This window comes from Salvelinus fontinalis, chromosome 42 (genome assembly GCF_029448725.1).
Source record: "Salvelinus fontinalis isolate EN_2023a chromosome 42, ASM2944872v1, whole genome shotgun sequence".
Lineage (NCBI taxonomy): Eukaryota > Metazoa > Chordata > Actinopteri > Salmoniformes > Salmonidae > Salvelinus > Salvelinus fontinalis.
The window spans coordinates 18,197,581-18,220,412 of NC_074706.1; the positions used below are offsets into that span (position 1 = coordinate 18,197,581).

A 22,832-nucleotide genomic window follows, 5' to 3' on the forward strand; every position below is an offset into this window, starting at 1 on the left:
TATGGGGTATGAGTCCTTCCTGGTTACCTCATTCAGCCGCCTGTAGTCCGCACAGAACCTCAGCTTGCCCCCCTTCTTCGGAACCATGACGACTGGCACCGCCCAGGGGCTGTCTGAGGGCTCAATGAAGTCTGCCCGCTGCATCTCCAACACAGCCTTGTCTGCCGCCTCCTGGCGTGCCAGCGGGATACGGCGGGGACGCATCTTGATGGGCCGAGCATCACCTGTGTTGATCTCATGCTGCACCAGATGAGTCTGACCCACCTCTTCCTCACTCAGCGCAAAGCTGTCTCTGAATTCAAACAGCAACTGCCACAACCGTTCCTGCTGCTCGGGGTCAAGACCAACACAGTTCCTCCCCCATATCTCCCTCACTGCAGACAGTGTCCTCTCCTCTCCCATCTGGGGTAGCTGGGCTGGGGGGGCGCGGCCTGGGCTCACAGAGGGCTGTGTCATGGAGGTAGCTGGGGGAATGTAACACACCGCAGTAGGTGACAGGGGGGCTGGGGAAAAGTCACACACAGCTGTGGGGGAGGGGGGGCAGCCATGAGTCTCTGCTGCTTTAACTGTTGGAGTAAAGGGTTTGTTGGGTTGAGTGAATGTGACATTAGGGGGGGCCATGGTGACTTCCGGCCCTCCCTGGAAGCTCAGTGTGCCCCTATTTAGGTCTAACTGGCAGCCTGTGCTCCTAAGAAAGTCCAACCCCAGGATACAAGGGTCCTGCACAGCCGCCACCCACACAGGATGACGCACAGTCCTGCCCCCTACTGTCAGAGTCATTATTCCCTTCCCTTTCATGGGTGCCAGCTCACCTGTGACTGTGCGGAGCTGCACAGTTGTAGGCTCACACTGAGTCCAACCTGGCACAATATCTGGCCTCACCAGGGTTACTGTGGACCCAGTGTCCACCAGGGCGGAGCAGGGCACACCCTCCACAGGGACATGACAAAAGTCCCCAACACAGGTTAGCCCGGGCTGTACACACTGTCCATAGCGCCTCCTCAGTGCTCCCACTAAAGCGCCATAATCATGTCTGTCCTCGGGGCTAATCAATATCAAACAGGACAGAGCTTCATCCGTGAGGCATAAAGCCAACTGCAGTGCCCTTTCTTCATCCGACCACCCCCTAAAATGAGCTAACAGTTCAAACTGAGCATGAAAAGCCTCCCAATCCGCCTTACCGGAATACTTCGGGGTCTTAACAGATACGGACGCAGCCGGGAACTGGGCGCCGCCATGTTTGTTTACATCCTGAGCCCCAGATTCCTCGTCCCGCCGCGTCGACGTCACCACTTCGGCCCGCCCACCAGAATCCGCGCGAAACACAGTCGACGAGGCGCTCATGCCCGCTTCAGCCGCCATCACTCTAGCGTCCTCCCTCAAGCGGCCTCTGCGCTCCGACGCCCTGGCGATCTCCTCAGCCAGAACCTCCGACGTCCATTCACACGTATCTCCTTGGCCATAATCGTCCCCTACCTCCACCTTCACTTTCGGATTCCCTCGAAGCATTTTCAACCCCCGTTCTCACCTACGGTAGCTAGCCACAGAAGTCAGCTAGCTAGCTGGCTAACTTTTATCAACGTTTTTACTTCTGACACCAATGTAATGACCTGACTAGATCATAAAAGAACAACTGTCCAGACAGAGGATTGAGTTTACGAATGGACGGTTTATTAAACCAACTTTACACAGGCTACTGTTTGGCCGTAGCCCACGCCAAATAAATGAAAGATAGCCCACAAGCCAATCGTGACCTTCTCTTGTGAAGCCCAGACGTAAGAGAGAGAACAAAGGCAAAACCTGGTCTTAACTTCCAATGCTCCATCCCCCTGCCCAACCCCCCTCCACGCCACTCCGCCAACCACCAGGATGCCCGGCATCAGAACATTCCAGGCATTCCCGTGATTGGCAGATAGCAGGTTGACTGACATGTCGGACCCCGCGAACACAACCACCTACTAGCCTAACACATAACACACAGCTGTCTGTGCGGGTCGCTACAGTATGTTTTTTTTCAGCAAAATGCTATAGGCTACATATCCGCCTCGCTCTCAAATAAAGAAGTAGTACTGCTAGGTTTTACACAGTCAAATGTATTTATTTATAAAGAACTATACAAGTGATACATTTGTGACATTAATGTTCAAAAAATGTTTACAAAAACAATTCAATACAGTAATATGAGATCTGTATTCAAACCATTTACATTTGACCTTTTAGTCATTTAGCAGATGCTCTTATCCTTAACGACTTACAGTAAGTGGATTCATCTTAAAATAGATACTTGAGATACCCACATATCGCAGTCAAATATACAGGATATGAACATTCCATTTCAGTTAAACAAAACAATAAGAAAGGTCTATTAACTCGTATTCCCCTCCCTTCCCGTTGTCTCCAAACTTCTCTGCCAATAACAGCTAGTTTTCAGTTTTACCCTCCCCACTCCGACCACTCCAAGACAGTCCTAGCAAAATTCTTGCTTGAGAAATATCTCTTTGCTAAGAAGCTATTTATTTTTTATTTTTACCATTTATATTGAAAACAATAACAGTAAGATACTTAATTGTTACCCAGAAATGATTTGACATTGAGATAAAAACGTCTGCATTGGACCTTTTAAAGAAAATATCAAATAGTAGACTTCCTTCATTCCTAGAAATCTGCTTGATGTGGTTCTGGTTCATCATTGTTTGTTAGATTTTTGTTGTTGCTTAAATTCCATTGTCTCATTCCCAAAGGAAACCACTCTCTGTAGATTATACAGCCCCATGTGAACTGCGAGTTCTCTGCAGAGACGGCCACTACTCACTGTAGTGTTCTATGGATCCTCAACAGTTTGAGGCCGTTTAACATCTACAGTGGGGAGAATAAGTATTTGGTTACACTGCCGAATTTGCAGGTTTTCCTACTTACAAAGCATGTAGAGGTCTGTAATTTTTATCATAGGTACACTTCAACGGTGAGACGGAATCTAAAACAAAAATCCAGAAAATCCCATTGTATGATTTTTAAGTAATTCATTTGCATTTTATTGCATGACATAAGTATTTGATACATCAGAAAAGCAGAACTTAATATTTGGTACAGAAACCTTTGTTTGCAATTAGAGACCATACGTTTCCTGTAGTTCTTCACCAGGTTTTCACACACTGCAGCAGGGATTTTGGCCCACTCCTCCATACAGACATCCTTCAGGTTTTGGGGCTGTCACTGGGCAATACAGACTTTCAGCTCCCTCCAAAGATGTTCTATTGAGTTCAGGTCTGGAGACTGGCTAGGCCACTCCAGGACCTTGAGATGCTTCTTACGGAGCCACTCCTTTAGTTGCCCTGGCTGTGTGTTTCGGGTCGTTGTCATGCTGGAAGACCCAGCCACGACCCATCTTCAATGCTTGAGGTTGTTGGCCAAGATCTCGCGATACATGGCCCCATCCATCCTCCCCTCAATACGGTGCAGTCGTCCTGTCCCCTTTGCAGAAAAGCATCCCCAAAGAATGATGTTTCCACCTCCATGCTTCACGGTTGGGATGGTGTTCTTGGGGTTGTACTCATCCTTCTTCTTCCTCCAAACACGGCGAGTGGAGTTTAGACCAAAAAGCTCTATTTTTGTCTCATCAGACCACATGACCTTCTCCCATTCCTCCTCTGGATCATCCAGATGGTCATTGGCAAACTTCAGACGGGCCTGGACATGCGCTGGCTTGAGCAGGGAGACCTTGCGTACGCTGCAGGATTTTAATCCATGACGGCGTAGTGTGTTACTAATGGTTTTCTTTGAGACTGTGGTCCCAGCTCTCTTCAGGTCATTGACCAGGTCCTGCCGTGTAGTTCTGGGCTGATCCCTCACCTTCCTCATGATCATTGATGCCCCACGAGGTGAGATCTTGCATGGAGCCCCAGACCGAGGGTGATTGACCGTCATCTCGAACTTCTTCCATTTTCTAATAATTGCGCCAACAGTTGTTGCCTTCTCACCAAGCTGCTTGCCTATTGTCCTGTAGCCCATCCCAGCCTTGTGCAGGTCTACAATTCTATACCTGATGTCCTTACACAGATCTCGGGTCTTGGCCATTGTGGAGAGGTTGGAGTCTGTTTGATTGAGTGTGTGGACAGGTGTCTTTTATACAGGTAACGAGTTCAAACAGGTGCAGTTAATACAGGTAATGAGTGGAGAACAGGAGGGCTTCTTAAAGAAAAACTAACAGGTCTGTGAGATCCGGGAATTCTTACTGGTTGGTAGGTGATCAAATACTTATGTCATGCAATAAAATGCAAATTAATTACTTAAAAATCATACAATGTGATTTTCTGGATTTTTGTTTTAGATTCCGTCTCTTACAGTTGAAGTGTACCTATGATAAAAATTACAGACCTCTACATGCTTTGTAAGTAGGAAAACCTGCAAAATCGGCAGTGGATCAAATACTTGTTCTCCCCACTGTATGTGATCGTGACGGTTGAGCTAATGTGCGCTAATGTGATTAGCATGATCTTTTAAGTAACAAGAACATTTCCCAGGACATAGACATATCTGAAATGGGTAGAAAGCTTAAATTATTGTTAGTCTAACTGCACTGTCCAGTTTACAGTAGCTATTACAGTGAAAGAATACCATGCTGTTTGAGGAGAGTGCACAATTATGAACTTAAATGTATTAATAAACCAATTAAGCACATTTGGGCAATCTTGATACAACATTTTGAACAGAAATGCAATGGTTCATTGGATCAGTCTAAAACTTTGCACATACAGTGCTCCCATCTAGTGGCCAAAATCTAAATTGCTCCTAGATTCCTAAGTCATATATTGGCCTTTCTCTTGCATTTCAAAGATGATGGAAAAAAACGCATGTTTTTTTCTTTGTATTATCTTTTACCAGATCTAATGTGTTATATTCTCCTACATTAATTTCACATTTCCACAAAATTCAAAGTGTGTCCTTTCAAATGGTATCAAGAATATGCATATCCTTACTTCAGGTCCTGAGCTACAGGCAGTTAGATTTGGGTATGTAATTTTAGGCGAAAATGGGGGGGGAAAGGGTCCGATCCTTATTAAACGGTTATGCTTGTTTCCTAGATTTTATATATGCCGGAGAGACGACCGAGAATAGGCTATACGTCATAATAAATAATTTATAAAAAAATTTAAGAAACATATTATAAATTGCATGCTATGGGCTACAGGCCTGTTGTGGAATGGTCGATGTAGCCTAATCATAGATATGATCAGTTTCTTTATAACATCTCTGTAGTCACTTGAAATGATTATGATCGGTTTAGTGTGACCATGATTAAAATAAAGTTTCAGAGATTGTTTGATGTAACCAGCTACACAACGGCTATAATAGTTCTATACCACATATATCACAGAGCCATATTGCCAGAGGATCACGAAATGTGAAGCATCGAATTCCACACTGTGACTCACACACTTCTGAAGCGTGCAAATTCCAGAGGATGTGGGTAGCCTGTGTATTTTTCCACGGTGGCTGTGCTGTGTGTGGGAGAGGACCGTACGCATTACAACAACAGGAAGGGTTGTAACAATAAAGTTTGTTCTGAGACAGGACGGGGGGGGGGGGGTGTGACCGGCCATGTTGTGGAACCTTTATTTAAATGTAACCTTTATTTAACTAGGCAAATCAGAACAAGTTCTTTTTTACAATGACAGCCTACACCGGGAAAACCCGGACGACGCTGGGCCAATTGTGCGCCGCCCTATGGGACTCCCAATCCCGGACGGTTGTGATTCGGGAGCCCACGTTACCTTGGTAACTCCATGGACCCCTAAGTGTCTCAGTAGGAATGCTGTGGATCAGTGTATCTTTTTATAGTATAATAAATAAGAGAGGGGTGTGATCATTTCAGTTTTACGATTTTACTTTAACATTTTGTAAAGGTTAAACTGCAAATAGCTCAGTTGATATGCATTATTTGCTCTCATCTCTAAATCTGATTAAAAAAAATCTGAACTCATCATGAGGGGCCGCAGTTGCCCACAACTTTTTTGGGGGAAATGTATCTGAGGGCCTTCAAAAGAGGGTCCGCTGACCTCGTTTCCCATCACGGCACTATAAAAACGGCTTCTGACTCATATCGATGCCACATAGGCCGTTTTCAAATGGATTTGTTGCTTTTTAAAGGCAGTCACACTTTGTGTTCCATGAAGTTTACTGATTACAATTCTATATATTTTTTTTTTTTTGGGGGGGGGGGTTGATCCAAGGGCCTTCAAAAGGGGGTCTGCGGACCTCTAGTTGCCCATCCCTGTTGCTCTTCACATCTTCTCCTGACCCACTAGAGACCTCATTTCTAGTCTGGACAGGCTGTGGCCAAAATGGCACCCTGTTCTCTATCAAATGCATGACTTTTGACCAGAGCCATGGTCAAAAGTAGTGCACTATTTAGGGAATCAATGCCATTTGGGATGTGGCCTCAGTCTCTAGTCTCCTCGATCCAGTACCAAAAGGGTTGAGCCAAGACCAAACGTTGGAAACACTGTCCTAACATGCCCTACCCCTGCTTGACTGACTGTAACAATCACTCCACCGGTTTTGTTGTGACTTTAGATTGCACAGAAGACATTTTTGGTGTAGTTGTACTGTATAAATGATCAGCGTCAATGTAAATTGGGTTGTTCTTTTATTTATTCATCATTTAGTTACTTTTGTTGTTTATTTGTTGTTTGTCTGTCTTACACCCCCCCACAACCTGTTCATAATATCATTTATTATATTTATTGTGATATGCCATTGCTGTCTATGTCAATACAGATGATGTGGAGTCTTTGGATCCTGCTGGGCACTGTTCTCAGTGTGGGTGAGTTGGAGCTTCCTGTGTATTCCCTTGTTTTGTTTTTTTAAAGAAAGAAAGAAAAGACAGTTTAGAAATGACAAAGGGATACAGGGGTGGAGAGAGGAGAAAGCTGGAAAGAACGACAGTGATTTTAACCCGGTCTCCAGCCGGGAGTTGCATGTGCGTTGTGAGCGGGGAGTGTCACCCCACGGCTCTTCCGTTCATTTAGCTCTTTACATTCCACTGAAAGGTCATGAAAAAACACCCCCCCCCCCCCCCCCCCCCCCCCCCCCCAAAAAAAAATACATGTGAGAACACAGTTGATGGACAAATGAAATCCTGGAGGAGGATTCGGTTGACATTTCAAGATGAATGGACAGGAATGTTCAAAAGTACACTGCCGTGTAGGTAGGGCCCACTACCGCTAGTACTACGCCGACGTCATTGTACCTGTTATAGCTCCTGCACCACACCTTCCCACACCACCAACTGCATTAGTCAACAGCAGAAAACTAGGGCCCATCACTAATGGCACCCTATTCCCAGTATAGGGCACTACTTTCTACCACGGCACCATAGTGCACTTTATAGTGAAGATAAGATGCCATTTGGGACATTGTCAGCAGATGTCAAGAATTTGTAGATAAAAGTTGTTTTAAAAGCGTTTCAAGCTACATTATCTGTGTTTACCACGGCTTCAGATAATGTTGAATAAAATGTGTTAATCCTCACTCTCACACTCACACTCTCTCTCTCCCCCCTCCCCACTTTCACTCATCCCTATTCTTCTTCTCTTTCTCTCTCCCTCCCTCCCTTCCCTCTCTCTCCAACCCCATCTCTTTCTCTCTCTCGCTCTTTTTCTTCAGATGGCTACGTGGTGCCCGACCTGCACAAGCGTCTGTCCCACGGGCGTCAGCTGAAGATCTACCTCCCGAAGAGTGCTGAGAAGCTGGAGTTCACCCCTGCTGCAGAGCCCCTGAAGACATACCAGTACTGGGACCGTGGATCCCGGTCCACTAGGGGAAAAGTGTCTGGGACAGGAGCCGACAGGAGCTGGTATCTGGACCAAGTGAGTGACTGTCTCTTTAATTGTCCAAGTCAAATTTCCCCTCGGGGACAACAAAGTATATCAAATCAGATCATACCACCAGAGGTCATTGGTTTGAGGGGATGGTTTCCTACTTATAACAAAAAACACCACTTGGTTTTGACCGGTACTATTAATATTACTTAACACCCGTCCCGTCCCACCAATGCACCTACCATCCTCTATCTCTTCAATTAATATATTATTAAAACATTTTTGGGAAGAGATTTTAAATGCACTTTTAAATAAAGTTTGATTTGATCGTCCCTGTTAAGTGTTTGACCTTTGCCCCCTGAAGGTGACTTACAATGACCAGGGGACCTATGTCCAGAGAGACTACTGGAACAAGGAGATCTCCTCGCTCAAAGTGGCTGTGACCAGTGAGTGCTTTGCATGTTATTTAAAGGGATATTTCGGGATTTTGGCACGAAGCCCTTCATCTACTTCCACAGAGTCCGATGAACTCGTGGATACCATTTTTATGTCTCTGCTTAAGTTTGAAGGAAGTTGCTAGCTAACTTCAGCGCAATGACTGGAAGTCTATAGGAACAGCTAGCATGCTCTAGAGCTTGTTAGCATTGGCTCGCAAAATTACCTCTAACTTCCTTCATACTGGACGCAGAGGCATAAAAATGGTATCTACGAGTTCATCTGACCCTGGGACTACGGCTATCCCTTTAATTATTGCCCTTTGTTATTGTCGGATAGTGTACAGAACTTTTTTTGTCTTGGCCTTTGTCTCTTTTTTTCTCTCACTCTTGCTCGCTCCTTCCTTCTCTCTCTTTCCACCTACTGTCTCTCACCCACCCCCCTCTCTCTCACCCCTTCATGTGCACCCTCCTCCCCTCTTTCTCTCACCGTTTTCCTCTAATGCAACATTTTCTTCCTTTTCTCAGCCAGGCGCGAGTACACAAAGTGCGTGGCGGGCGAGGAACTCCACATCTCATTGGAGGGCATCAACCAGGCCGACGCCACGCTCTCCTTCTCAGGCGCCAACGTCAACGTCACCCTGGTGGATGATGGGGCAGTGGTGGCCCAGGACCTCCCGGACTACTGGAACCGGGTCAAGTCCCTTTCCACCAAGATCAGCATCCAGAAGGTCAACGCCTCGGACGTGGGCCACTACACGCTGAAGGACACGAGAGACCGGGTGGTCTCCATCGTCAGGANAGTCCCTTTCCACCAAGATCAGCATCCAGAAGGTCAACGCCTCGGACGTGGGCCACTACACGCTGAAGGACACGAGAGACCGGGTGGTCTCCATCGTCAGGATGGAACTCACAGGTTGTGGTTTTGCCGTGTTGCCATAGATTGTTAGTTAGCTCTGCAGCGTTACTCACTTCTACTGAGTTATCATGAGTGTGTTGGGAAGGGTACCACTTCACTCCAAACCTTGGTCCGCGCAGACGCTGTCGGCGTTCCAAATCCTGAAAAGAAATCTACAGTTATTTGTCACATGCTTCGTAAACAACAGGTGTGGGACTGGTGAAATGCTTAGTTACAGGCCCTTCCCAACAATACAAAAGGAAAAAGAATAATAAATGTATAATAATAACAAGGAATAAATCCACAATGAGTAACGATACCTTAGCTATATACACAGGGTACCAGTACCCAGTCGATGTGCAGGGGTATGAGGTAATAAGGCTGTAACGTAACACGTTGTTACGTTAGCCTTATTCTAAAATGTATAAAAAATAAATAAATAATCGTCATTCATTTACACACAAAGCCCCATAATGTCAAAGCGAAGATAGGTTTTTCGAAACTTTTGTAAAATACAGAAATATTGAGCTCAGGTGCATCCTGTTTCCATTAACCGTCCTTGAGATGTTTCTACAACTTGATTGGCGTCCACCTGTGGTAAATTCAATTGGTTGGACATGATTTGGAAAGGTACACACCTTTCTATATGAGGTCCCACAGTTGGACAGTTTGTCAGAGCAAAAACCAAGGCATGAGGTTGAAGGAATTGTCAGTAGAGCTCCAAGACAGAATTGTGTCGAGACACAGATCTGGGGAAGGGTATCAAAAAAATGTATTCAGCATTGAAGGTCCCCAAGAACACAGTGGCCTACATCATTCTTAAATGGAAGAAGTTTGGACCCACCAAGAGTCGGCCGGCTCTAGTAAGGCTGTAACGTAACAAAATGTGAAAAAAGTAAAGGGGTCTGAATATTTTCCTAATGCACTGTACATATAGGTAGGGGTAAAGGGACAAGGCAACAGGATAGATAATTAACAGTAGCCGCAGCGTATGTAATAAGCACCCCATGGCACCCTATTTAGTACACTGGGCTCTGGTCAAAACTAGTCCACAAATATCCAAGTATGCTTAGTACATAGTAGTAACACATTGTAAGTAGTAACAAGTCAGAGAGATACAAACTGGTGCTGTATAGAGACAAGTGGTGTTGGCTGTATAGAGACAAGTGATGTTGGCTGTATAGAATTCTTAGAATTAAATTACCTCTGTTAGGTCATGTTGAAGTTTGAGTACGTAATGGAAATAGACACAGCATCAGGTTCCCTTCCCAACGGTCTGGTATACTGGCCCTTCTTTCCAAATGGCACACCACACTATTCCTGATATACTGCACTACTTTTGACCAGGACCCATAGTGGAATAGGGTGCCTTTTGGGATGCACATTGTTTGGCTCGCAGCTCATATGTCTCTGTCTGTCACTAATTAGTTGGTTATTTGTAGGACTACAGGGCTGCTCGGTAAGCTATGGGGGTAATGGGAAAGAGGGGGGTGGGGTGAGAGGGATGTGAGGGGGGATAGAATACAACATGCATAGAGTGAAACACATGTCGTCTGTCAATCACTCCCTCCTGTTCCCCTTACGGCTTTGCTATGTCTCCCAAATTAACTCCCTCGTCTCTCTCCTTCTGCATCTCTCTCTCACTCTCCTTCCTCCTCTCCTCCCTCCCTGTGCCCCCCGCCCCTCCCTCTATCCCCCTCCAGACAAACATGAGAATGAAGCAGGCAACCCCCTCATGGCCCTCCTCCTCCTGCTTGGTATCCCCGCCAGTATCTGCTTCTGTTGCCGGAAGAGGATCTTCAAGAACAAATCCCCCGACACCACCGCCATCCAACTGGACAACCCCGAGACTCTGCACCCCCCTCCCGGCTACAACACGCCCGGAGGAGGGGTGTCCCCTGGACCTGGTGTCCCGGTAAGGGATAGTTAGATGGTGGCTTGGCTACGAAATGGCACCCGATTCTCGCCATAGGTCTCCGGTCAAAACTAGTTCACTCGGGAATATGGTGCCATTTGGGACAAATCCCATGTAGAAGTTGCCCTTAGGTTCCTCCCTCTAATCTGTCTCCCTTCCCATGCTGTACTACTGTAATAATGACATTGTTGCAGTAACGCATGTTGTTTTGTAGCTGAACGGTAATAACGTGACGTGTTTTATTTTCTGTGGCTATTGCAGACGTTCTATCATGGCCCAGGCCCAGATCCTAACATGGTACATTATCCATTTATTCTTTATTCACTTAACTACACTGCTCAAAAAAATAAAGGGAACACTTAAACAACACAATGTAACTCCAAGTCAATCACACTTCTGTGAAATCAAAAAGTCCACTTAGGAAGCAACACTGATTGACAATAAATTTCACTTGCTGTTGTGCAAATGGAATAGACAAAAGGTGGAAATTATAGGCAATTAGTAAGACACCCCCCAAAAAGGAATGGTTCTGCAGGTGGTGACCACACACCACTTCTCAGTTCCTATGCTTCCTGGCTGATGTTTTGATCACTTTTGAATGCTGGCGGGGCTTTCACTCTAGTGGTAGCATGAGACGGAGTCTACAACCCACACAAGTGGCTCAGGTAGTGCAGTTCATCCAGGATGGCACATCAATGCGAGCTGTGGCAAAAAGGTTTGTTGTGTCTGTCAGCGTAGTGTCCAGAGCATGGAGGCGCTACCAGGAGACAGGCAAGTACATCAGGAGACGTGGAGGAGGCCGTAGGAGGGCAACAACCCAGCAGCAGGACCGCTACCTCCGCCTTTGTGCAAGGAGGTGCACTGCCAGAGCCCTGCAAAATGACCTCCAGTAGGCCTCAAATGTGCATGTGTCAGCATATGGTCTCACAAGGGGTCTGAGGATCTCATCTCGGTACCTAATGGCAGTCAGGCTACCTCTGGCGAGCACATGGGCTGTGCGGCCCCACAAAGAAATGCCACCCCACACCATGACTGACCCACCGCCAAACCGGTCATGCTGGAGGATGTTGCAGGCAGCAGAACGTTCTCTGCAGCGTCTCCAGACTCTGTCACGTCTGTCACATGTGCTCATGTGCTCAGTGTGAACCTGCTTTCATCTGTGAAGAGCACAGGGCGCCAGTGGCGAATTTGCCAATCTTGGTTTTCTCTGGCAAATGCCAAACGTCCTGCACGGTGTTGGGCTGTAAGCACAACCCCCACCTGTGGACGTCGGGCCCTCATACCACCCTCATGGAGTCTGTTTCTGACCGTTTGAGCAGACACATGCACATTTGTGGCCTGCTGGAGGTCATTTTGCAGGGCTCTGGCAGTGCACCTCCTTGCACAAAGGCGGAGGTAGCGGTCCTGCTGCTGGGTTGTTGCCCTCCTACGGCCTCCTCCACGTCTCCTGATGTACTGGCCTGTCTCCTGGTAGCGCCTCCATGCTCTGGACACTACGCTGACAGACACAACAAACCTTTTTGCCACAGCTCGCATTGATGTGCCATCCTGGATGAACTGCACTACCTGAGCCACTTGTGTGGGTTGTAGACTCCGTCTCATGCTACCACTAGAGTGAAAGCACCGCCAGCATTCAAAAGTGACCAAAACATCAGCCAGGAAGCATAGGAACTGAGAAGTGGTGTGTGGTCACCACCTGCAAACCATTCCCTTTTTGGGGGTGTCTTACTAATTGCCTATAATTTCCACCTTTTGTCTATTCCATTTGCACAACAGCATGTGAAATTTATTGTCAATCAGTGTTGCTTCCTAAGTGGACTTTTTGATTTCACAGAAGTGTGATTGACTTGGAGTTACATTGTGTTGTTTAAGTGTTCCCTTTATTTTTTTGAGCAGTGTATATACTGTGGTGTGTTGGTTTGTGTATGCCTTGTGTTTTATATGTCATTGGAATAGATAGTGATTCTATATATACACACAGTCGTGGCCAAAAGTTTTGAGAATGACACAAATATTAATTTTCACAAAGTCTGCTGCCTCAGTGACTTTAGATATTTTTGTCAGATGTTACTATGGAATATTGATGTATAATTACAAGCATTTCATAAGTGTCAAAGGCATTTATTGACAATTACATGAAGTTGATGCAAAGAGTCAATATTTGCAGTGTTGACCCTTCTTTTCCAAGACCTCTGCAATCTGCCCTGGCATGCTGTCAATTAACTTCTGGGCCACATCCTGACTGATGGCAGCCCATTCTTGCATAATCAATGCTTGGAGTTTGTCAGAATTTGTGGGGTTTTGTTTGTCCACCCGCCTCTTGAGGATTGACCACAAGTTCTCAATGGGATTAAGGTCTGAGGAGTTTCCTGACCATGGACCCAGAATATCTATGTTTTGTTCCCCGAGCCACTTAGTTATCATTTTTGCCTTATGGCAAGGTGTTCCATCATGCTGGAAAAGGCATTGTTCATCACCAAACTGTTCCTGGATGGTTGGGAGAAGTTGCTCTCGGAGGATGTGTTGGTACCATTCTTTATTCATGGCTGTGTTCTTAGGCAAAATTGTGAGTGAGCCCACTCCCTTGGCTAAGAAGCAACCCCACACATGAATGGTCTCCGGATGCTTTACTGTTGGCATGACACAGGACTGATGGTAGCGCTCACCTTGTCTTCTACGGACAAGCTTTTTTCCGGATGCCTCAAACAATTGGAAAGGGGATTCATCAGAGAAAATGACTTTACCCCAGTCCCCAGCAGACCAATCCCTGTACCTTTTGCAGAATATCAGTCTGTCCCAGATGTTTTCCCTGGAGAGAAGTGGCTTCTTTGCTGCCCTTCTTGACACCAGGCCATCCTCCAAAAGTCTTCGACTCACTTTGCGTGCAGATGCACTCGCACCTGCCTGCTGCAATTCCTGAGCAAGCTCTGTGCTGGTGGTGCCCCGATCCCGCAGCTGAATCAACTTTAGGAGACGGTCCTGGGGCTTGCTGGACTTTCTTGGGTACCCTGGAGCCTTCTTCACAACAATTGAACCACTCTCGTTGAAATTCTTGATGATTCGATAAATGGTCGATTTAGGTGCAATCTTACTGGCAGCAATATCCTTGCCTGTGAAGCCCTTTTTGTGCAAAGCAATGATGACGGCACGTGTTTCCTTGTAGGTAACCATGGTTGACAAAGGAAGAACAATGATTCCAAGCACCACCCTCCTTTTGAAGCTTCCAGTCTGTTATTCAAACTCAATCAGCATGACAGAGTGATCTCCAGGCTTGTCCTCGTCAACACTCACTGAATCACTGACATGATGTCAGCTGGTCCTTTCGTGGCAGGGCTGAAATGCAGTGGAAATGTTTTTTGGGGATTCAGTTAATTTGCATGGCAAAGAGGGACGTTGCAATTCATCTGATCACTCTTCATAACATTCTGGAGTATATGCAAATTGCCTTAATACAAACTGAGGCAGCAGACTTTGAAAATTAATATTTGTGTCATTCTCAACTTTTGGCCACGACTGTGTGTCGTTTTCTTAACTTTGTATCTGTTTATGTACAGAATCTGTTTATGTGTTAGTATCTGTTTATGTACAGTACTTGTATGAGTATATCGCATATAGTATTCAATTCAAAATACTTGATTTATCCCACGAGGGTTAATTGTGTAGGCAGGAGTGCGTATACGTAAAAATAGCATCCAAGAACATACAACATAATCACAACACCAATAGTGTTTGTATGTTTGAGTCCCTCTGTTTTACTGAGGGAACTGTGGTGCTCCTCCATGTACAGGGAGGTTACCCTCAGGCTTACCCTCCCCCCAACCCTGGGATGCCAGGCCAGCCTCAATGGACCGGACCCCCACCTCAACCAGTGAGTCCATCCATCTCTCCTCTCTCACCTTCACTATTTTTTCTCTCTCTCTCTCTCTCTCTCTCTCTCTCTCTCTCTCTCTCTCTCTCTCTCTCTCTCTCTCTCTCTCTCTCTCTCTCTCTCTCTCTCTCTCTCTCTCTCTCTCTCTCTCTCTCTCTCTCTCTCTCTCTCTCTCTCTCTCTCTCTCTCTCTCTCTCTCTCTCTCTCTCTCTCTCTCTCTCTCTCTCTCTCTCTCTCTCTCTCTCTCTCTCTCTCTCTCTCTCAACCAGTGAGTCCATCCATCTCTCCTCTCTCTCCATCTGTTCATTATATCAGCAGTTTGTATGGTTATTGTTAGGAAACCCTCATAGTCCCCCTGTCAGGTGAGAAACTCCTCAAGATAAGGAAGATGGAGTGTGACAGTGTTGTTTTGTTGTGGTTTGTTTCAGGGCTTCAACCCAGGCTACCCCCCCCAGGACCCTATGTACCCCCCTGCCCAGCCCCCACAGTGGAATGGCCCACCACCCAACCAGCCACAGTACAACCCTGGTGTTCCTCCGATGGTAGGGATTTATACTCTACCCTACTCTACACTCTTAGAAAAAAGGGTTCCAAAAAGGTTCTTCGGCTGTCCCCATACAAGAGCGCTTTTTGGTTTCAGGTAGAACCCTTTTCCATTCCACCTGGAACCAAAAAGGATTATCCTATACCCTTCAAGGTTCTACATAGAAAATAATGTACTAAGAGTGTACTCTGTTCTATTCCACTCTATGCTAGTCTACCCTATTCTATTCTACTCAACTCTACAAATCAGCCCCTACTCCTCTTCCCTCTGTTCTACGATCTAACTCTGCCTCCCCTCTGACCACTAACAGTAGAGTGGGCCGCCCAACCAGTACCCTGTGGCTCCTCTGACCACTAACAGTAGAGTGGGCTGCCCGACCAGTACCCTGTGGCTCCTCTGACCACTAACAGTAGAGTGGGCCGCCCGACCAGTACCCTGTGGCTCCTCTGACCACTAACAGTAGAGTGGCCCACTCTACCAGTACCCTGTGGCTCCTCCGACCACTAACAGTAGAGTGGGCCGCCCAACCAGTACCCTGTGGCTCCTCTGACCACTAACAGTAGAGTGGGCCGCCCGACCAGTACCCTGTGGCTCCTCTGACCACTAACAGTAGAGTGGGCCGCCCGACCAGTACCCTGTGGCTCCTCTGACCACTAACAGTAGAGTGGCCCACTCTACCAGTATCCTGTGGCTCCTCCGACCACTAACAGTAGAGTGGGCCGCCCAACCAGTACCCTGTGGCTCCTCTGACCACTAACAGTAGAGTGGGCCGCCCGACCAGTACCCTGTGGCTCCTCTGACCACTAACAGTAGAGTGGGCCGCCCGACCAGTACCCTGTGGCTCCTCTGACCACTAACAGTAGAGTGGGCTGCCCGACCAGTACCCTGTGGCTCCTCTGACCACTAACAGTAGAGTGGGCCGCCCGACCAGTACCCTGTGGCTCCTCTGACCACTAACAATAGAGTGGGCCGCCCAACCAGTACCCTGTGGCTCCTCCGACCACTAACAGTAGAGTGGGCCGCCCGACCAGTACCCTGTGGCTCCTCTGACCACTAACAGTAGAGTGGGCCGCCCAACCAGTACCCTGTGGCTCCTCTGACCACTAACAGTAGAGTGGGCCGCCCGACCAGTACCCTGTGGCTCCTCTGACCACTAACAGTAGAGTGGGCCGCCCGACCAGTACCCTGTGGCTCCTCTGACCACTAACAGTAGAGTGGGCTGCCCGACCAGTACCCTGTGGCTCCTCTGACCACTAACAGTAGAGTGGGCCGCCCGACCAGTACCCTGTGGCTCCTCTGACCATTAACAGTAGAGTGGGCCGCCCGACCAGTACCCTGTGGCTCCTCCGACCACTAACAGTAGAGTGGGCCGCCCGACCAGTACCCTGTGGCTCCTCTGACCACTAACAATAGAGTGGGCCGCCAAACCAGTACCCTGTGGCTCCTCCGACCACCAACAGTAGAGTGGGCCGCCAAACCAGTACCCTGTGGCTGATTTTGATCCTTCTCCTCTGAGTGTAGTTAGTACGAGTGTGTGTGTGTGGAAGCTTACGTAACTGTGTGTGTTTCAGGGGTATGCGCCGGTGATGTACAGCGCCCCCTCAGGGAAGGAGGAGATAAAGATGGAGAACATGTCTCCTGCTGATCCCCTCCTTGCCCATCCACCACCCCAGGTCAGTCCTCACTCACTCTCTCATACACACATACACCCTCTCACATACATACACACACTTTCTGACATTGTTCCTCCCTCCTCCCCCCCAGGTCCCCCCGCCCGCCTCTGAAGCTCTGCACTCCACAGACGGAGCCTTCCAGGTCAACATTGACACAGGGAAAAACGCCCGCACCAACTTCCTGTAGAACGCCTGTCGTCGGTCCAATCGGGAGCGGCCTTAGTAATGTTTCCACAGCTCCGTCCCGAATACAGTGCAATGGCTTCCTTTCTCCTCTCCTTGACTGTGACCACTTCTATAACGGGGTAGGGATAGGAGTGGAAGCAGTATGTTGTAGATGTAGCTGTGACCTAGACATTGCCCCTCAGTTCCCCTATCCAGCCTTTTCTGGTGAGTGTTGTACTGTTTTCTGACATAGGACATATTATTATACCTTTTTAAAAAGGCATATTTAGATGACCCCTGTTAAACCATGGGGCCTGTTTGCCATTCAAATTAGGGAGGTGTTAAACAATGGAAGTGTTAATGAATTTCCCTGCAAAAAAACAGGTTTCATTACTAGGTCTCGGTGGTTTTTAAATGTACCCATGTTTTTTTTTTTACTCCCTACCCCTTTCACATATACAAAAAAGAAAGTAACCAAATGTAAAAAGAAGGGTTTTTGTCTCTGTGTAAATGGGATATTAGTAAAGGAAAGGAGATTATTTAAAAGGACTATTTCCTGTATAGCTGTGATGAAGTCATTCAAAATGTCTGGGGGGGAAAAAACTTGTCTGAAACCGAATCAGAGGCCATGATCCCTACCCTTCTCCAGAAGTGTGCGCTGACTCACTCCCTCTCAAGCATTTAAGCATTGGATTAGTGCAAAAAATGGCTTGAGGGAGTTTCCACCATATTCCCAGTCCATTTATTTTTTAGAAGTGGAGTGGACAAGAGATTTGGAATGTAGCCAGTGTGTAGCCCATAGAGAATGAGAGGCCGCTAGTGGCCAAAAGGCAGTATTGGCATGGGCAGCGCCATTGAGGGCTTCCACCAATTTAATGTATGGCATCTATCAAACACTGGTTGTGTTCCTCTGCTGAGACGTTGCATGCATCAACCAATGGTTGCGTGCCACGTCATCGATTGTGCCGTCGTGCACAGTCGATAACATGTGGTTAGCTGATAAGTAAAATAGCTATCCAAGAGCTGTAAGATCTGGCATTCGTCAGCAATGTCTGAGGAGAGGAACACAACCGATAACTGCCTTTCAGGGTTCTACTGGAACCAAAAAGGGTTCTACCTGGAACCAAAAATAGAGACAGCCGAAGAACCTTTTTGGAAATGTTTTTCTAAGTGTATCATAATCCAATCAGAACCCACATCACTCCTAATCATGCAATCAGAAGGCGCTAGGACAACTCATCATCCACTCAGGGTAGACCAAGTAAAGCTCTCCGCCAGTCAGGTAGTTACTTCCTGTTGTGTATATTTAAACAGTTGTGGGTGTGTGTGTATATATATATGCAAATACAATCAGAAATGCCTTTACTTGCCAAACGTATAGCCGTTTGTCATTATATGCATGGTGCATCATTTTAGTTCTACATATGAAACTACTGTCATTTCAACAGTAGAGTCAAATAACTGTTTAGGCAGCTTATTAATACACTGGGAGGGCGCTATTTTATTAAGATGTTATACATCGTCTGCATCCCCCTCAAAAGTAGTGTACTATAGGGTGCCATTTGCAACACATGTCTTGGTTTAAAAGAAGGCACATTTTGGTATTTAAATATAAAATCCTATTATCGTATTTAATGTATTTTAAATAATGAAGCACTCCTGAAGGTTTTACAGGCAGTGGGCGCGTTCGAGCGGATCACTTTTGTCAAGTCGGTGGCCATCGCTGGTCACCACCTTTTCAAAGTGTGATGCATTATGGGGATAAAAATGATCCCACATATGAACTTGACAAAAACCATGTGGTCAAAGGTCATGAAGTTGACTGCAAGTTTCTGCAGTTGCTCTTCGCCAACTTCAGCCTGCAGCCATCACCTGCATTGTGGAGGCTCTATTGTCAACCAATCATTAGGGTGTTTTTGTTTGACCCACACGAACGTGACCAAAGACATGACTGAAACAGGAACCAACTTTGCCTTGATTTATGTATACAGTGGATATATACAGAATGAATGTGACACGAGTGTCTCTCTCATTGTTTGTACAAAGTACACACATGATTTCAAATTATGATTGTGTGATATGGGAGTTGGAAACATGATTGTTTTAACGTTTATAAAGAAATACTTTTATAACAACGGCAACACTGCTATGTTCATCTGAGATTTGTTGTAAAACCACGTGTCCAACTTTAGGCGGTCGCAGTTGCTCCTCCCCCAATTTCAACTCCTCGAATTTCATCTCGTCGTTTGCTTAAGCCTTACCACGCAAACGCATCCAGTGCCTTCATCTCCTCTGTCAAGGGGAGATTGTCCTGGGGTGTATTCATAAGTGCACAATGCAAACAGTAGAAAAACTTTCTGCAATGGAAACAAGCATTTCTTTTTGGGGGACAAATTCAGTTAGTCCCTACCCGTTACAACCTGGTTGCTTCCTTTAGGTTCCTAATGAGTGTACAATCTAGAAGAAAATTGCCACCTTATATACTTTGTAGAAGTTACAAAACCTCCAGGGCGCCCTATTGTAGCGGGCATTGATGCAGTAACAGCCCCTCTGTTTACTTTTTTATTAGACCACTCGCCGAACAGCTCCCCTAGAGGACACCAGCAGTATGATCTCTATTATTGAATCTCTTGATCCTCTCCCTGAGAATACCTTGTTAGTTACTTTTGATGTTGAGTCGTTATACACGAATATTCCACACGAGCAGTATTGAAGCTATGGAACATTTCCTTCTGCAACATGACCCTAATGAACTACCTTCCAGTGCCTGCATTATAACATTGGCTAAAATAGTACTCACTCACACAACTATTTCATGTTTCTAAATTATTTCTTTATTCAGACGAAGGGTACTGCTATGGGATCCCCAAGGCTCCTAATTATGCTAATTTGTATGTGGGTTACATGGAGGAACGGTCTATTTTCAGTCCTCTCAAATGTTTTCTTGCCTAACATTATTTGGAAACGGTATATTGATATTTTTGTTCTATGGAGGGGTGATGCAAAACAGCTCCAGGCATTCCATGCTTTTCTTAACTCCTGTTCTGAACATTTGAGATTTACTATGCAATCTGATACACGTCAAATCAGTTCTCTTGATCTAATGTTCTATACACTGATCTTTACAGGAAACCTACTGATCGTAACAGTTTGAGGGCTGATAGTTGTCACCCACTTCTCTTGAAAAATAGTTTGCCCTACAGCAAATTCTGTCGAATCAAAAGAATTTGCAAAAAACAATCAGATTTCGACAGAAATATGGCCGAGTCGCAAAGAAAATTCAAGGAGAGGGGGTACAAAAATGATCAGATTAATTTTGCCATTGAGCAAATTCAAAACAAAACATTTTTTTCAAGGTCAGTCTCGCAAAAATACGCATTTTTGCGTTCTAACTACCCGCTATTCAAAGTGCTCTGAACAAATTAAGGAAATCGTTCAAACATTGGCACATTCTAAAATCCGATGACAATCTCGGTCATGTGTTTTCGGACCTTCCCTTGGTCGTATTCTCGCCGGGCAGAAATCTCAGAGACCAATTGGTACACTGATTTACCACCCCAAGATATTCCCGACCAACGTCTATTTGCGCCCCCTACTGAATATAAATTACAAATGTAATGGCTGTGCTCAATGCAATGGCACTTATAAATGTAGACCCTTCTGTAATATTTGTGTTGTGGAGAAATGACCAGACAGGAGACAGGAGTACAGTCAGATTTTGAGGAGGGCATATGAGGTATGCGGTCAGCTGTAGGGCTGGCTCAGGGAAGAGGACGCCCCTGCCTTGCATAGTCCCGTGGGAAATCTTAATTGGGCACGGAACACAAGCTAAGGCTTGATCACCCTTTAGCTGGCCACCTTTGAGGGTGTTTAGTGATTAAAGGCCGAAACACCCACTGATTCGAAGGCACACTACTGAGGATGTGTCCCAAAATTGACATCTTAACCCAGTCTAAGAAATAAACCTCCCATGCCACTCTGTCAACATCACGGCAAATCTCATGTGAGTGCATACCATCTATTGGCACAATGGACAGTTTTAACATCTCATCCCGTGTTTTATGATTCGTTTAGTCAAAACCTCGTGCTCTACAGTTCCCGGCACAATAGTGCGCATGTGCAGTTCCTATTATGTGTAGTAACGTAACAATGCCGTAATACATCACTGCCTAGTAACAGCATAGTAACTAATATAAACAGATGTAGATCCCAGATACTACACCTTCAAAAACCTACAAACAGGGACATCGATCCCCATCAAAGGTAGGTATTTATCTTATAACTTGTCCTTGTGGTAAAAATTGTGGGTAAAACAAAGCGCAAATTAAAAGTACGTATCTCAGATCGTCGTAGCACCATTAGTTGCAAAAACTTGGCTTACCCAGTTGCGGCCCACTTTTTGGAAGCAAACCACTCGATTTCGTCTCTGCATTATATTGGCATTGAACATGTCACCCTCCCTAGGAGAGCGGGTGACCTTGATCACCTTGATCATTTATTGTTAAAACGAGAGGCTGCCTGGATCTTTATTTTAAAGACCCTTGCTCCCTTTGGTCTCAACGTAGACTTTGATCTGAAGCCATTCTTGTGATTGTGACTTTGCCATTGTAATTGGTTGTAAGCTTGTGTAGTCTAAAATGAATCTATGACCATATGCTATCCATTTGTTTTTTTGTATGGTGTTCTTTGTATGCCATTTTTTTTTGAGAATTAACCAATGATATTTATCCATGATTAGACATCTGTGTCTTTTGACACTATAAACGAGTCATACCGCAGTGTTTGTGATTATACCCTGATGAAGACAGCTTGGCTGTCAACGTTGGACATTACATTTTTGCATCTGAGCTCCTAGAGTGTGCGGCTCTCCTTTTGCTTTCAAGTTTCCTAATGAATGTACCCCTGGTCAGCTCAAGGGGACAGGAAAAATAATTTTACATGATTAGATTCAGGGACAGGTCATTTCCTAACCATGTAACCAGAACAGGAAAAACTCCTGGCCCTAGTTGGTCAAGGGGATAATCTCAATTGGAGAAGGTCAGATGCCGCTTGATCACGCTTAAACTTTGAGTCACTTTTAAAACGTTCTTCCAGAACTGCTTTTCTCACCAACTGTCTCATCCCCCTACACGCACATGCTTTAAAAGGAATGGACAGATCTCAAATGTAGGTAATAGGAAGTGTGTATCCGTTTGTTTTATGAGAACTTATTTGTGTTGTATGCCACCATAACTGGAAAGGAGTGAGAATGAAAGGTGATCAGTGTAGACATAAAGAAAACATGATTTCCAACGCCATATCATTAGACATTATGGAATGTTTAGTGTTTCTATTCTACGAATATCAAAAGCATTTATAGTAGAATAGTCTGTAGGACATGCCTATATCCACCTCAATAAACAGAAAAGACCATACTCTTGTCTGTCTGTTTCCTTTAAAACAAGCTAATCATATTTGCTGTCAATTGTTTCACACACAAATTAACTAAGAGATCATTATGAAAAAGGCAAAGTGC

General features: G+C 45.8%; 1 protein-coding gene across 1 annotated transcript; it reads left to right on the top strand.

The window, feature by feature from the left end:
* Window positions 1-1,236: 1,236 nt before the first annotated feature.
* Window positions 1,237-22,729, top strand: LOC129841088 (uncharacterized). The gene is made up of 11 exons (XM_055909188.1): window positions 1,237-1,447; window positions 7,666-7,868; window positions 8,185-8,266; window positions 8,783-9,004; window positions 9,054-9,170; window positions 10,856-11,067; window positions 11,329-11,364; window positions 14,855-14,935; window positions 15,364-15,477; window positions 17,051-17,152; window positions 17,244-22,729. Exons 1-11 carry the CDS (start codon window positions 1,237-1,239, stop codon window positions 17,337-17,339), a joined length of 1,476 nt encoding a protein of 491 aa, XP_055765163.1. The 3' UTR covers window positions 17,340-22,729.
* Window positions 22,730-22,832: the final 103 nt, after the last annotated feature.